The 15,070-nt window shown below is 42.4% G+C and overlaps 1 protein-coding gene across 2 annotated transcripts in view; it reads right to left on the reverse strand.

The window, feature by feature from the left end:
- The window catches only part of CYTH2 (cytohesin 2), a 77,081-nt gene that overhangs the window by 14,203 nt on the left and 47,808 nt on the right, over positions 1-15,070 (reverse strand). Inside the window, exons 6-8 of one of the 2 annotated variants that reach the window (XM_077457449.1) lie at positions 11,866-11,978; positions 11,049-11,197; positions 7,307-7,419 (exon numbers count right to left, since the gene is read on the reverse strand). In XM_077457449.1, coding sequence (XP_077313575.1) covers positions 7,307-7,419; positions 11,049-11,197; positions 11,866-11,978 — 375 coding nt within the window. The remainder of the gene's footprint in view (positions 1-7,306; positions 7,420-11,048; positions 11,198-11,865; positions 11,979-15,070) is intronic. The other variant, XM_077457448.1, reaches the window with a different exon arrangement.

Consider the following 15,070-nt stretch of genomic DNA (forward strand, 5'->3'; position numbering starts at 1 on the left):
TCTCTTGCTCAAAATAATCATGTGATCTAGTAATGCTTATAAGATAAGAGTAAGAGAAGAGCGTTATAGGTGCCTCTGTGGGGGGCCATTACAGCACTGCTGCCTCCATCAGTCCCTTCGGCATTTGACATTTATAAAAAGGTCCGATGCCTGTGTCTACTGCTGCATGCAGTGGTTCCTTCTACCAACCTCTATGTCTCTACAGGACTCTGCAGTGATTTAGCAGGTTGGAGGATGGAACCACAGCACGTGGCAGGAAGTCAGGGGCACCTGACACTCCCAGAAGAGTCAAGAGCCAATAAAACTGAAGGAAGCTGCAGTGCTAGAACAAAAGGTGGGATGAACAGGCTGTTAGAGAGGTGATTGTATACATCTTTGAATTACTTTTACCCCGGGGGGGGGGGGGGGGGGGGTTGCTGTAATTTTAGTGCAATCTGATGATCATTTTAGATGGAAATTTCCACGTTACTATCTCAAAACATCAAAGCTTAATACTTTCAGGACTAAAAATGCCCTAAGACTCCCAGTTAAGCTTTCCATACATAAAAAAAACTACTGTGTGCATAAGCCGGGCAGTTGTAGAGCAACATAACCCCAGGCTACTATGCAACAACAAAGGTGTGGTAGAAACTATTTTCCAGCAATCAGTTGAAATGATGGATCCCTGTATTACACATAAAACCTGAAATATGTTTGCAATTCACTGATCACTGGACAAAATGTGCACTGTGTTATTACATGAAAACTAGGATGAGGGTCAAGTTTAACACCTACCTCCTGAGCAATTATTGTGAGCAGACGGAAGAGCAAATGTCATCAGCGGCGGAGAACACAAGGTATGAAAAACAGAAAGTCAGGGAAAAAAAAGAAAGAAGGTGCACACAAGATAGGGAGGGCAGGCAGGCAAGTGAGGATAAAAGAGAAAAAAGGAAAAATAAGTCACATAAACAAAAGGTGGAAATCAAGGTTCATACACATCCACAAGGCACAGTGCACTTTTAGCGCATTCAAGTACTAAATAAGAGAATCAGCAGAGCAAAAATTAGGTAGGAGCCATGTACTGGACGTGGAGGGAAACCTGTGTTTGCTACAAAAGTGGCGTTATTGCTAAAATGGCAGATATTCTATTAAAGTACATTTGAGATTTCAAAATCAACAGCACACCAATTGTCGGGAGAGTTAACATTATTTCAATACACTCAATTAGCCTATCTGTACAACATGTCAGGGTTTGTTTACATTCAAATCTTCTGTATAGATACCACTGGTCATCACACCCTGTATCCCAACTGACATGCAGATGAGCTAAGAAGTTATAGGAAAGCATGTCCTGAGAGACCTTCAGCTTTTCTACCCACCTGAGATGTCACAGCCCAGCCCTATTCTGAAAACAGCCTAATGGCAAACTGTCGGCTACAGACACATATAGGTGACTAGTCAATGCTGGCAATAATGCATGGATAGTAGAGAGAGTGAAAAGGTTGAGGGGGATTAAAGCTGAAGTAACTTATAAACATGTCTTAATTATGGATAGTGGGGAACAGTTAGAACCTCTGTCAGATTTTTATTGCGGTTCCTATCTCCATTTGGAAGAACTCCCTTCACTTACTGTTCCATTGTCACCTGGTAAAGAATATAAATTAAAATCTCAAAGTTTCAAGTCACTTCTCAATATCCAAAACATTTAATCCCTTTACAATCGAGTTACAAATAAATGCAGTGGGCCTATAAGCTTAACCAACACATATATGCATTATTGTCTTGTTCCGATGTATGCGCCATCAGTGTCCCCAGAACTGCTTACGGTCAGGAGCCGGTAGACATTACTTAATTAGGTCAGCACTGTGCAGCAAATTCCAATACAGCAAGATTCGGGGCCCCATCTACAAGCTCTGGGTGTGATGGCTCATTTAAAGTCCTGGCTATGAATAGCCAGAATGAATCAAAAGTAGATCTATTGCCTCAGCCTACACTGGCCTCACCTACAATTACAGTTTTCTCCTAGTCCTCCCCCAAAGTCCCACAAATACCTATTGGGCCCACCAGTAAAGTCCACCTAATGCAGCCTCCTGGGATGGTGTGCCAACAGTGCTGCACTGCCACTAAATTCAAAAGGAGAGTTGTCACTTTCACATAGGCTATGCATGCTTGCACTAGACTGGGATGAGAAAATGTTCCAGGGGATATGGATATCAGCATTGTCACTGCATAGTAACAAGACTACAGGATTGCCAATCAGCATCTGACCACACCTAGTCCTACCCACTGCTTTCTGGATGGACATTGCCTCATTTGCTGAAACCACCCCCATTATAAGGTAAGGATTTCACAAAAAACTAAAAGGCCAGAGCCTGCTCCCATAGGAAGACAACTTTCCTCTGTGGAATGAACACTGTGTTCTGAATTGTAACCAGCAGTAAAATTAAGTATTTCAGACACTGGGACAGTTCCAGAACAGATTTCTGAGGGTTGAGGATGCAACCCAAGTTCTAGAAGACTGTCATTGTAATGAAAAGTGCTGACCACAAAAATCAGATTATACGAATATCCTAGGATATGAATCCCCAGCAATAGCAGCAAAGTCAACACTGGAGCCATGTAAAGGACTTGGGACACAGAGGCTAAGCCGAAGGGAAGCACCTCAAACAGAAAGGGATTTTCCACTGAAAAGCATAGGAAACATTGGGATGTATACCACTGCAAAGATTAAGAAACATCGATGTGGTGGAAAGATCAGGATGTGCAAGTACGCATCCTTACTATTGATCAATGCTGAGAATTCTCCTGGGCGACGTGTCGCCATGGTCTTCCATTCCTTCTGGAACTTCTTGACTTTCAGAAAAAGAAAAAATTTACCAATTTAAAGTGGAGTTGCACTCAAAAGTGGAACTTCCGCTTGTTCGCCCCCCCCCCCACCTTTTTGTTTGACAGGTCCCCTTCCCCACTTCCAGGAGATGGGGCCGGGGTGCCGTCTCTCGGAAATTCCGCCTCCTTCCTCAATTTAATTAGAAAGCACAGCAGGGAACCAGCTGTGAAGCGGAAATGCGTCACTGCTGGGTTCCCTTAGCGGCAATGGCCACGGCTGCGCCCGACAGCCGATCCGAAGATTGGCAGGGGTGTCTACATCGTGTGCTTCGTTGACAGGTAAGTGTCCATATATTAAAATTCAGCAGCTCCTAGCTTTTAATTTTTCATGGGGTGGGCGAACCTCCACTTTAAAGTCCAGAATGGTTCTGACCTGTTTGTTTGGTTTGGGAACTGTAATTAGGTTCAAGTAGAAACCCTGATACCCACCGTCCTCTGAGGCCTGTATCAACTCCCCGAGTCTGAAGTTGCAATACAGCTTTCAACAAATTGGCGCTGCATGGAGGAGACAAAGGAAAATAAGCTGGCCAAAAATGAGGTAGATGATGGTTCTGAAATTCCAGTTTGTAGCTGGAGAATATCCACGTTCACCCAGGAGTCTCCTGTCCCCAGATGTTTAAAGGCCAGAAAACATCCTCACTGGTCACAGTGGGAATGCCCCTTTCATTGCAAAGGGGGCTTGGGACTCCCTTTAGAGGGCCTGCAAGACAAAGACTTGCAGCGAAAGGAATTGCCCAGTTTAGTCTTCTATGTAGGTGCCTTTGGGAAAAGGATAATTTCCTCTGCGTGGAGGGACCCGGTTTCCAGGGGAGATCATCATCATGTTATTGCAAAGATGTGTATACTTTCCACCTATAGTCTTCTTGATATAGATGTCCAAAGACTGCCCAAAAAAAAAAAAATAAATAAAAAAAATAATGTTCATAAGAACTAAATCTAAAAAGACAGCCTTTCCGGCTTCTTATAGGCCGATTCAGCAGGCCAACATTTTTCCTGGATGTTTCCAATCCTCATTCAAAACACCTTTGTTTAAGGCATGAACTGGAAAGATATTAGTTTGTTTTCTGGAGCCCGTGCTGGTCACCTTGGGAACCACAGGCACAGTGGATTTTACCTTAAGACATTTGCAGACTTCAATCGGCACTGAAATAGTATCAAAGTTTTACCAACACCCTAGCAGAAGGCCTTTTTTTCTCCCCCACAAGTTAGTGGAAGATTCTGTCCTGGTTACATCCTCTTTCTTTAAAAAAAAAAAAAAAAAAAAAAAAAAAGGAGAAGTCCAGCTTGAGCTTGTTTGGCTGGGCTTCTCCTATGGGTCACAGGAGTGCAATTCAGTTTGCACTCCTGTGACCCATTTTCAGCAGAGAGCGGTCTGAAGTCCTTCTCTGCTGATATCAAAGGAATCAGTCCAGGCACTGCATCACCACAACAATGTCTGGATCCGTTAGGTGCTGAGAGCCTGAGACAACCACTCCCCACCTCTCTACAGCTAAGCACTCCAGTGAGTGCGAGGGGGAGAGCAGTGAGCTGAAAGAACAGAGCTATGGGCGATGTTCGATCGCTTGGTTTTCATTGCAGAGATGCCGGGGGGACAGATGCAGCATCAGTCCCATGCTGCATCCACCTAGGCAAGTATGATGGGTAAAAAAAAAAAAAAAATACATACTTCTCTTTTAAGTCTGACCAGTTGGAAGATTCTGAGACAGAAGGCTGAGAGGAAACAGAGTGGCTGTGGCTTCAGACAAGAATGAATTTTCTGAAGACATTTATCCTGGTCTCCTTTGGAGGGCCAAAAACAACAAAAACAAAACAAACAGACCCTGGGAAAGTAATAAGAGACTGGAGGTCAGCTGGACTAAGCTCAGCCTCCCCCTCCATGCTGTCCCTATAAGATACTCACGGCCTCCTGAACAGGCAGCAGATTTGCAGTGTCCAGTCCCCAGTAAGTGGACGACTGTCTGCAATCACCGTTTCTTGAACACCCCTGGGTGTTACAACCGTGATGTCTGTGACTGGTTCTCCTTGTGGATCATGCACCAAACCTGCAGGTGAGGACTATCCACTGTGTACAGAAAGCTACAAGCCTGTAACTTGCTGCCGGTCTGTGTGCCCATGCATGTGTAGTGAGGGGCAAGATGGCACCAAAATGCTATTTAGTCAGGCAGGTTTAAAAATGTGTCAGTTAAAGTGGTTGTAAACCTCAGACCTGAAATATGCTATAAGCATGAGTCACTTCTGACGAGTTTTCCTGACACCAAGAGAAAAATTGTGACGGGAGGGCACAGCCTGTGATTGACAGCTTCAAGTCTGTTCCTTTGTGCTGTGTGAAAAGGGATGTGCCCCTTGCCTCCAATCGGCCCTGCACATGAAGCTGTCCTGGTAGCGCATGCACTTTAGGCCAGACTGCACTAATAGGCAGCTGAGAAAAAGGAGGGGAAGACCCCAAAAATCCAGTGCCTGCTTGCTGATCCTTCAAAGTTGACTCGCTGGACCCACAGGAAAAGTTTACCTGCTTCGGCTTAGGTAGAGATTAAGCCTACCAAACTGGACTCGCCTGCAAGCAGACCACTGTCTTGGACCTGTATAACAACCAAAGGAGCATACACCCTACCAAGGTGAATCGCCTGCCTTAGCACTGGGTGCAGTGCAGCAGCTGCTTACAGACCAGCCCTGCTCCTATCTTGACGCCGGGTCCAGATACAGTCCCTGTAGTACAAAATCAGGAGACACGGATACACAGCAATGACACACTCTGCCGAAGATAGTAAGAGATTTAAGAGTTTCTTTTATCAAGACTATTTTCTCTCCTACAGAGATCAATCATCACCTGACACGAGCCAAAATCTGAGGATCACAAGGTAGGAGGGGTTACAGTGCCAAAAAATAAATAAAAAGTACGTAAACCACTTGGAATAAAACCATAATTTGACAAAAAAAAAAAAAAAAGTCCCATCTTCAATCATAACAGAAGACTTGCATGCTGCACCTTCAGGTAATTGGACACTGGTAAAGCCACTCAAAGCTTTAGACACTTCTTCAAATTTGTATATAAGGGAGTGTCTAAAGCTTTGAGTGGCTTTGCCAGCATCCAATCACCTGAAGGTGCAGCATGCAAGTCTTCTGTTGTGATCGAAGACCTGTATTGTATGATAAAAGAAAGTACTTTTTCTGTTTACTGCAGGAGGCCTGTGACATAGCAACTGGATGGGTACTTTTTTACACTGTTATACAGGAGCCTTTAGTTGTACTTCAAAAAAGGTTGTTAGGATGTGAGCCATCATTGACATTAGATTTCAGAATGGTTCATGTGCTGGTCTGCTGCAGGGGGCTATTGCAGTTTAGGTCAGGGTACAGGGGCAAAAAGGAACAAGTGCACTTTGGAAACATTTTAGCCTTGACAGATTTAAAACGACAGTTAAAACTACAGACACAACATCTTAAGAGTGGCGATTCAATTTTCTTACAATTATTAAAGATGTAATGTTGATGTACTGCTCACTTAAAATTCAGTTCCACACTAAAGGGACAAGTTTAAAGAGGACCTGATCAACTAGAAAATACAAATTTCTGCTAAGCTATGTGAATATGCAGACCAGGTATTCCCAATCCCATGTACTGCCTGCTCCCTACAGTCCGACACCTAGACAGGGAAGCTGCACAGAACTGCAAGAAAAAAAAAAAAAAAGTAGAGGTTTGCCCTCAGCATAACTCAGGAGCAATCATCTGCATCCAGGCTCAGACATCGTATTGGAACAGCAGCCAATCGTTCTGTGTGTGGCTACATACGATCAGCAGCGACCGCTTTTAACCCGTCATTTGTTTAAATGAGCTGAGCGGCCGGGGGGCTAAAAATCACATAACTCGGTCCTTCCTGCCACAGGAATCCGGAAGCCGCGACAAACTGGCCGTGTGAAAGAGGCCTTACAGGGCTCCTTACTTTGGTACAGCTATAAATTTTAAGTGGACTGCATTCGCAGATCAATGGCTGAACTCACACATATAGGAAAACCAAAAAAAAAAAAAAAAAAAAGTTTAAATCAGCAAAATCCGCAGTTATCCTGGAATCTTTAAGTATCAGGAACAAGAATGGTAATGAAGGTATGTGCTGCATATAGTCTATAACACAGGACAATCTGATAGAGGGACCCTGGGCAGATTAACGGTCTCAAAAAAGAAGGGGCGCACAGAAGGCAATTGTTATGTGTTTGAGACACTCACCTTCAAAAGGCTAACATTAAAGATGAAAAGATACTGTATTCCATCACCAGGCTAATACCCATTGATCAACATAGATTATGGACTTAAAATGTGATTATGCTACTTGTGGGGCTCCACTGGACAGAATTATGTGGTGGGATTGCAAGAGAAGGAGAAGCTGAAAACAGAAGAAAGCAAGGCTAGATTCATGTCTGCTATACCCAAACCATGGCAGCCAGACTTACCGAGTTTGAGGAGCCAACCTTCTCTATCCGGATTAAAAAAAGTATGTGTGAGGTCATTCCCATCATCCTCTGGGATCTTAAATGGCTCATTCCTTATACTGTCATAGAGGTTCTGTAATTATAAACAAAACATCTTAAAGGCCAGTTCCAGGAAACAATCCAATTAGAGTATTGTGTCCAATTTAAAACACAGCATGATATTTATGCATTTGCCATTCTGCACATAGAGTATAGAAAGGCCGGAGAGCCAGGCAACAACCACTTCCGAAAATACCAAGTGCCTGGCTATCATGTTTATCCTGTGGCTTCAGTACTTTGTGTCACTGATAAGCAGAGTAGGAGAATGGACTTCATTTTTTTTTTTTTTTTTTTTTTTTTTTTTATGTTCCAGGTTAGAGTCTCAGAAAATATTGAAGCCAGAGGCAGCCAGGACATTTGGCTTTCAGTTTGTTCAGTGACCTGGAACTATACAAATTAGACTGCAGAACAGCCAAAACAACATTTTCAGAACAAGGTTAGCAAAGGCAGCATCCATAAGCCTCTTAGTACAGATTTCCTTTAAACATTTACAGATCTGTGAACCAAGAATTCCCCTTTTAATACAAAGTTAGGAGCAATAATATTGGAGTCATGTTTGATTGAATGGTATTTTGAGCATCACCAACAGGTGTTCTCAGATCAGATTACCAACAAAACAGGGGTATGGCTGAGCAGCGGAGACATAAGGATCTCTTCTGCAGATTGCCACGTCTGTTACTCATATGTTGCCTTTCAGCCAATTATCACTCAGTGGTCATGACTAATAAAAAGCTCTTATTTACTACACCAGGGGTCTCCAAACTCTAAACAAAGGGCCAGTTTACTGTCCTTCAGATTTTAGGGGGGCAGACCATGGCCACAGAGTACAAAAGGTCCAGACGTCAGTTTTGGTGTCGGTGGGAGGAATCAAGTCCCACCATTGGTGTTATTGGGCCAAATTGTTGGTGTCATTGGGAAAATTGTGCCCCATCAGTGGGAGGAATTGCGTTACATTAATGGTGTCATTGGGCCCCATTGTTAGTGTCATTGGGATAAATTGTGCCGTTTCATTGGTGTTAATAGGAGGAATTGTGTCCTTGGCCCTCCTTGTTGGTGTCATTGGGAGGAATTGTGCCTATCGTTGGTGTGATTAGGAGGAAACAGGCCTTCATTGGTATCAGTGAGGGGAATTATGCCCCATTGTTGATATCAATGCATGAACTATTGCCCCATGGGCCAGATAAATATAAGCAAAAGGCCACAAGCTTACAACTCAACTAAGCCAAGAGGACCCCCACATAACAGTAAAAAATGCCAGCAACACGGTCGTCAGACAAACCCAACAGTACTGAAAACCATCCTGAGACCTCTCAAACAGAACAGCCATGGACTTACTAACATCGTGTATTAGGTCAGCTCTAAAGGAGCAGGTAGGTTCAATTAAGGATTGCACAAAAGAGAGTCTAGAATCAGTGCCCTATAGCACAAATATCCCTAGGTCATCCAGCAGCTCTCCAAACTGAAAGCCTAAATTAAAAACAATTGCCCAGGGGATGCACTTTACTTCAAGTAAAATGGTTATGGGACTTTGCAGACCCAGCATTGTCTTTAGTTCCTAGAGAATTGTTTCACTACACTAGAATACTGGCTCTGTACGTAAATATTTTATCTTTTGTAGCCAGGATGTATGGCAGCATATTACACCTATTATTTTGCAAGTCAAGCTCCGAACAGGATTGCACATGCAGCCTACTGAATAAACAGTAATCCCCTTATGGCGTTATATACAAAATGCAGTAGGCATTTTAGCATTGTCCATATGTTGCCAGGGAAGCATTACCAGCTTGTCCCCAACTGCACTTAGTTAACATTAAGAGGACCAAGAAGAAGTATATATAAAAAATACACGCAAATTTTTCTCTACTCTGCTAAGCTTCTGTGACATATCCTCCATCACTGTTGTCCTCAGTCTAAGCTCCTTTAGGGCCCCTAAGATGGCCAATGTGTTTTCAATGCACCCATTGTTTACTGTCCTCCTTTAAGTAAATATTTAGCATGAAGGTGCGCCTCCACTTTTCAAAGTGGGGAGGCATTAGCCTTTGTAGATACTTACATCTAAGTTTCTTGGGTGCAGGAGACTATTTCCAGTGGGTACAAAACGGAAGTTACACTCCAAGCCCCACCCATGTGGCCCCACAAATTAGCAGATCTCTATACAGTCTTGGTGGGTTTTCTGAAGCAGGATGTCCTGAACCTTCAGAAGCAAGTGCTAGAACCGACTTATTCAGGTAAATAAGTGCAGCGCTAAACAGAACATATAAATCAAAATATACAAATAAAAACTGCACACCAAAGTGAATCTAAAATGTGCAAACATTCAAGAGACCTTGAGTCCATTAACAATCCTCTTATGTTGGCCAATGGCTGACAAAACCATAATCAGTCTAAAAGGGAGCTCCAAGAGTGTGACGTAAACCAGAGAAGTCCTCTACAAACCGTGATCACACACAGCCTCTTAACACATAACTTTGACCACCAAACAGCAGTCAAATAGTAGAGCTGCACAATTAAATCCTAAAAAAAAATCGTGATCTCGATTCAACCCCTCTGACGATCTCTATTGCAGAGTTTGCCATTCTTTCATATAACAAGTGGAGAAACTTAGCTGCTCACTCAGCTGTCTAAAGAAAACATCTGGGCAGTCCAGCAAGTTTTTAAAATGAAACACTAACTAATTCTTACTTATTAGAGCAAAGGGAAACTTCTGTGTGTAAAAAAAAAAAAAAAAAAAAAAAAAAAATCCAGGCAGTCTGCCAAGTTTTTAAACATGTAAATGCAGCAAGTTCAACCACTTAAAGTCAATCTTTTTCTGACACTTGTTTAAGTCAAAATCAATATTTTTTGCTAGAAAATAACTTGGAACCCCCAAACATTATACATATTCTAGCAGAGACCCTAGGGAATAAAATGTCAACTGCTGCAATATTTTATGTCACACCGTATTTGCCCTGTGGTCTTTCAAATGCACTTTTTTTGGGGGGAAAAAAAAAACACACTTCAATGAAAAAACAAAACAAAAAAAACAGTCAAAGTTAGACTAATTTCTTTTTGTTTCAATGTGAAAGATTATGTTGTGTCGCGACAATCATGATCTATCTTCTAAGCAAAAAAAAAAAAATTGGGATTCTCATTTTAGACAGAATCGTGCAGCTCTATCAAACAGTGCAGTCAGATGGCCAACGGTAATGTCTGGACTTCCAGTGCCGGACTTGCCAGACTCCTGCTTCTCTATGAGAGTCCTGGGACTGATGGTAGCCTCCTTCAAAGCAGTTCCAATTGCCCAGTTCCACTCTAGAGTTCTTGTTGTCAGGAAAGTACTTCCCTCTGACCTTCTGCAACATCCCGACAAATACCAGCTTATTGGGCTGGGGAGGAGTCCTGAGCATCTTGTCAGTGCGAGAGACTTGGATATCAGAAGAAACTGGTTTCCTGATCAATACTGAAACTTTGGGCGATTCGGTTGTCCCTGCAACAATAGACCTCTCGGCAGGATTTTCCTAACTTTGAAGAGATTTTTCTTTTACTTTCTGTTGTGTTTACAGGACAAGAAGTGAAGGGAAATCTCCCAACTGGGACACAGATGGACATGTTTAGGACATAATTTAGGAGAGGGAAAAATTCAGTTTCCAATCAAGTTACAAAGAAATAGATCATTCTTTTTACCCGTAAAAGCTCCTCAGGTAGGTCACCTCCATCATTAATCCCTCTATTCATTGAGATGAACCGCTCCACACCTGGCTTATCACGGACGTTGGGATTGTGTAGGCTAGTGTTCAGCATGATGACCGCAAAGGACAAGACATAACACGTATCTATATAAGAAGAGAACATTTTTTTTTTCGAATTAGGTAGAAGTTGCATGTTGATATAAGGACTCCAGAAACACACACACACACACACACACACACACACACACACACACACACACACACACACACACACACACACACAGCTGGGAACTTGTAGGCTTGCCAGTGTATTCAGATGAGGGAAAATTTCAAACAAACATGCTTAATAGCTCTGGTGAGACAGCTCCAAAACACAGCTTTACTCAATAGACACTCAACAGTAGCTCAAACCATAGAAATACAGAAAAGAACACCAGGCCAAAATAGGAATAAAGAGTCCAAGATTTTTTTAACCAATAAAATGAAATATTAAAACATCAACGCATTTCAGGGGGAACGCCTCTCCTCCATCACGGCTCAATACAGGATACAACTTGTATGGACTCTGAGAAAAGAGCGACTTCACAGATTTAGATTAGAACACTCCACATGGAGTAACAGCTTAATAGCAGCTGCTGGGCAGCAATGCACCGAAATACGTTGGATGTTTTTAGAGGATTTTTATCAACAATTAAAATGATACTGGATTCTCTTATTTGGTTTATTTCTGATGCTCCTTTCTGTATTTCTATGGCATATTGGTGTAAAACAGCTTATAAACAAATCAAGACAGTGTGATTATTATGCAATACCTGTTGACTGGAACACTCCTGGATTGCACATGCAATATCTCTGAGCAAACGCCTCCATCATGCGGTCAATTTTCTGGGCCTCACCTGGTAGACGAAAACTCCACAAAAACTGCCTGTTGAACAAATGAGCAAGAAATAAGCATCTACCAAACACCACAGGTCAAAGAGAAAAAAAATTGTATATACTAACGCTTAATACAAGCAGAATTTACCTTCCCACAAGGCTTCATATACACATGAAGGCCACTGATACATTCATGGAAAATAGGTTTCTCACATAAACCAGAACATGAATTTTATTGGAAAACCCTCTAATGCAAAAAAATCAAATAAAAAGGGGGGTGGGGGGAAGAGCGCCTTGGGCTGAATTCACACATACTTCTTTGTAAAGTGCCAATACGTGCACGGACACAGGAAACAATGGTTTCCTGTGTGCCCCATTCACACTGCAATGCAGTACAGAGCTGCAAAATGAGCACTGTATGAAAATGCACCACCTCTCAATGTGTGATAATGTCACTCATGCTTGACGTATGGCTTATCTCAAAAGTTGTCTTCCGGAAGCATTCAGGTGACTTGAATGCTCATTTTTACACCATGTTGTACTTTATATAGTTTTGAGAGTAACGATTTTTTTTTTTTTTTTTTAAAGCTTCAACCTAAAAACTACGGAGGGTACTTTGTGTTGGTTTTCCTAAAACATGGCTGAATTGTTAACGACTGAGCTGCAGTTTATGATGAGACCGTTTGGTTCCTGGCTGCTCTTCGGATCCCATATTCAGTCTTGGTAAACGGTTTGATGTGATGATGGAGGAGCACCAGGATTATTCTCTAAACACAAGTAACAGGTTTTGAAGCATGGTGTGTCGACACCTATGTGGACTTTTAGGCGTTTGTGTGTTTTGACACTGTAGGGATGATTTTGTTGTTGATTTAGGTTATTAAACATGATTTTTCATAATTGAGTTTAATGAGATAGCACAACACATTTATTTGATTCATATGTTTTGCATTGCTGATGTTCAAACAATAGTAAATGCTGCTGCCTCAAAAATTTAAACTAAGCACTTAAGTTCAGGTTTTATTTACTTTGTACATGTTAAAAGTTATCTGGGTTAAGAGATGTGGAAGCAGCCCTTCCTTCTTTCAAAAGATACAGGTGGCAGGGCTTGCATGTTAATGAAGTCTCCATCAGCCAACAATCAGTTACTTGATGCTTTACAGACTGTTCAGGTTTCTATTACACAGCTACTTTGGATCTTTTATATGTTGGGTATTTCATATAGCCAACCCCAACTTCTGACTTTGTTTAACTTCAGAGAATTTAATTGGTGGGTGCATTTTAAATGGCACATCACCACACATGCCTGATGAGGTGTCTTGCGCAACTCAAACACTGCACTTAAACCTGATGGGATGCAATCGCTTTAATAAATCTTTGGACTTTTGAATTGATCCATTACGTGCTGACGACATCTTTCTCCTTGCACAGTAATACAATTTAACCATCAGATCATTTCTTCAGCATCCTCATATGCCAGGCTCTATCCAGAAAGGAGTGCAATGGGAATATTCATGGTCTATTCTAAACTGCCCATCAGCTTCTTTTTTGGGGCTCTGGTACAAAATCGTCACACTAAAAACATTCCTAGCATTACAGCCCCTTTCCACTAGGACAATGGCAAAAAAAGTAGGATTCTCCCAAATACCTTAAAGTGGTTGTAAACCCTTACATATACTCAGTGAAGTGACTGGCCTCAGGCAATACACAGATCAAACAAATCCACCTACAAAAGTTGTACTGGTTTATCTATAGCAGGGGTCTCAAACTGGCGACCCTCCAGCTGTTGTGAAACTACAAGTCCCATGAGGCACTACAAGCCTGACAGTTACAAACATGACTCCCACAGGCAGAGATGGGACTTGTAGTTTTGAAACAGCTGGAGGGCCACCAGTTTGAGACTCCTGATCTACAGCCTTCTTTCTCCTACATCAACTCAAGTGCAGAATTTATACAGGATCTCTAAGCTCTAAAAGCAGGGGAAGGAGAGTTGAAGTTACATCAGTGAGGAAAGCTCCGAGAGCGAATTGGAGGGAAGGGACACACCCCCTTCATACAGCACACAGAAACAGAGTGGAGGCTGTCAATCACAGGCTGTGCTGGAGCTCCATCCTGCCATTTTGCTCTTGGTGTCAGGAAGACGTGTCAGAAGTCACTCACGCAGATAGAGGAAGGAAGCAGCAGAGAGAAATGACACTTAGTGCTCTGGATTGAAACAAGTACACAATATAGTGGGATATGCTTGTCTATATTTCAGGTCTGAGGTTTACAACCACTTTAAAAAGACAAAAAGGAGTAGAAAGAAGGATCCTCCACGTTAGTGAACATTGGTCCTCATGTATGGAGAGAAAAACATTTACAAGGGTGCCTCTAAGAATGTCATTCTGATCAGTGCAACGTAAACCACTAAATGGTGTAGGCTCATCTGGACTAACAGATGGGAAACACTATACAGCGTACCACATCAATCAAACTTGTAATCTAGTGCAATTTGATTCCTTGCTTTGATAAATATTGCTCTGAAAGACAAATACAGGCTTCTCTGTTCAGTATGAAAAATACTGATGCCAAGCTCACTCATTCAAAAAGCAAGGTAGCATACATAAACTCCATGGTCCGTTATGCTTTTGTTACGCCCACACAGTTTGCTGCTGTTGAATACGGGCTTTAAAAAACAAGGTGTTATTTGGAATGGAGTACAAGCACTCTTGAACAGATGAGCCTTTTCTTAGGCAATTCTTTCCTTTTCAGTAAAGCTTGCTAAACACTGAACAGGTAGATGTACTTAAAGTGATTGTAGGAGTCTTTTTTTTTTTAAATAACATACCATATACTAACCTCCACTGTGCAGCTCATTTTGCACAGAGTGGCCTCGAACCTGCTCTTCTGGGGTCCCCCGGTGGCTCTCGCGACTCCTCCCTGTATCAGATAACACCCTGGGAGAGTGCTCTGCCAGGGGATTACCTTGTGGGTGAGCTCCTGAGTCCAGCATTCGTCGTCCATAAAGGCCAAATGCAGGGCTCGGCCCCACCCCCCCCAAATCATTGGATTTGGATTGACAACAGCGGGAGCCAATGGCTGCACTGCTATCTATTCAATTAAGAGCGAGCGAGCGCGAGAGAGCCAGGTGTTTTTTCACCTTAA

The sequence above is a fragment of the Lithobates pipiens genome, unplaced genomic scaffold, assembly GCF_037356315.1.
Source record: "Lithobates pipiens isolate NorthernLeopardFrog02 unplaced genomic scaffold, aLitPip1_a1.2 Scaffold_27, whole genome shotgun sequence".
In the NCBI taxonomy this organism is placed as follows: Eukaryota; Metazoa; Chordata; class Amphibia; order Anura; family Ranidae; genus Lithobates; species Lithobates pipiens.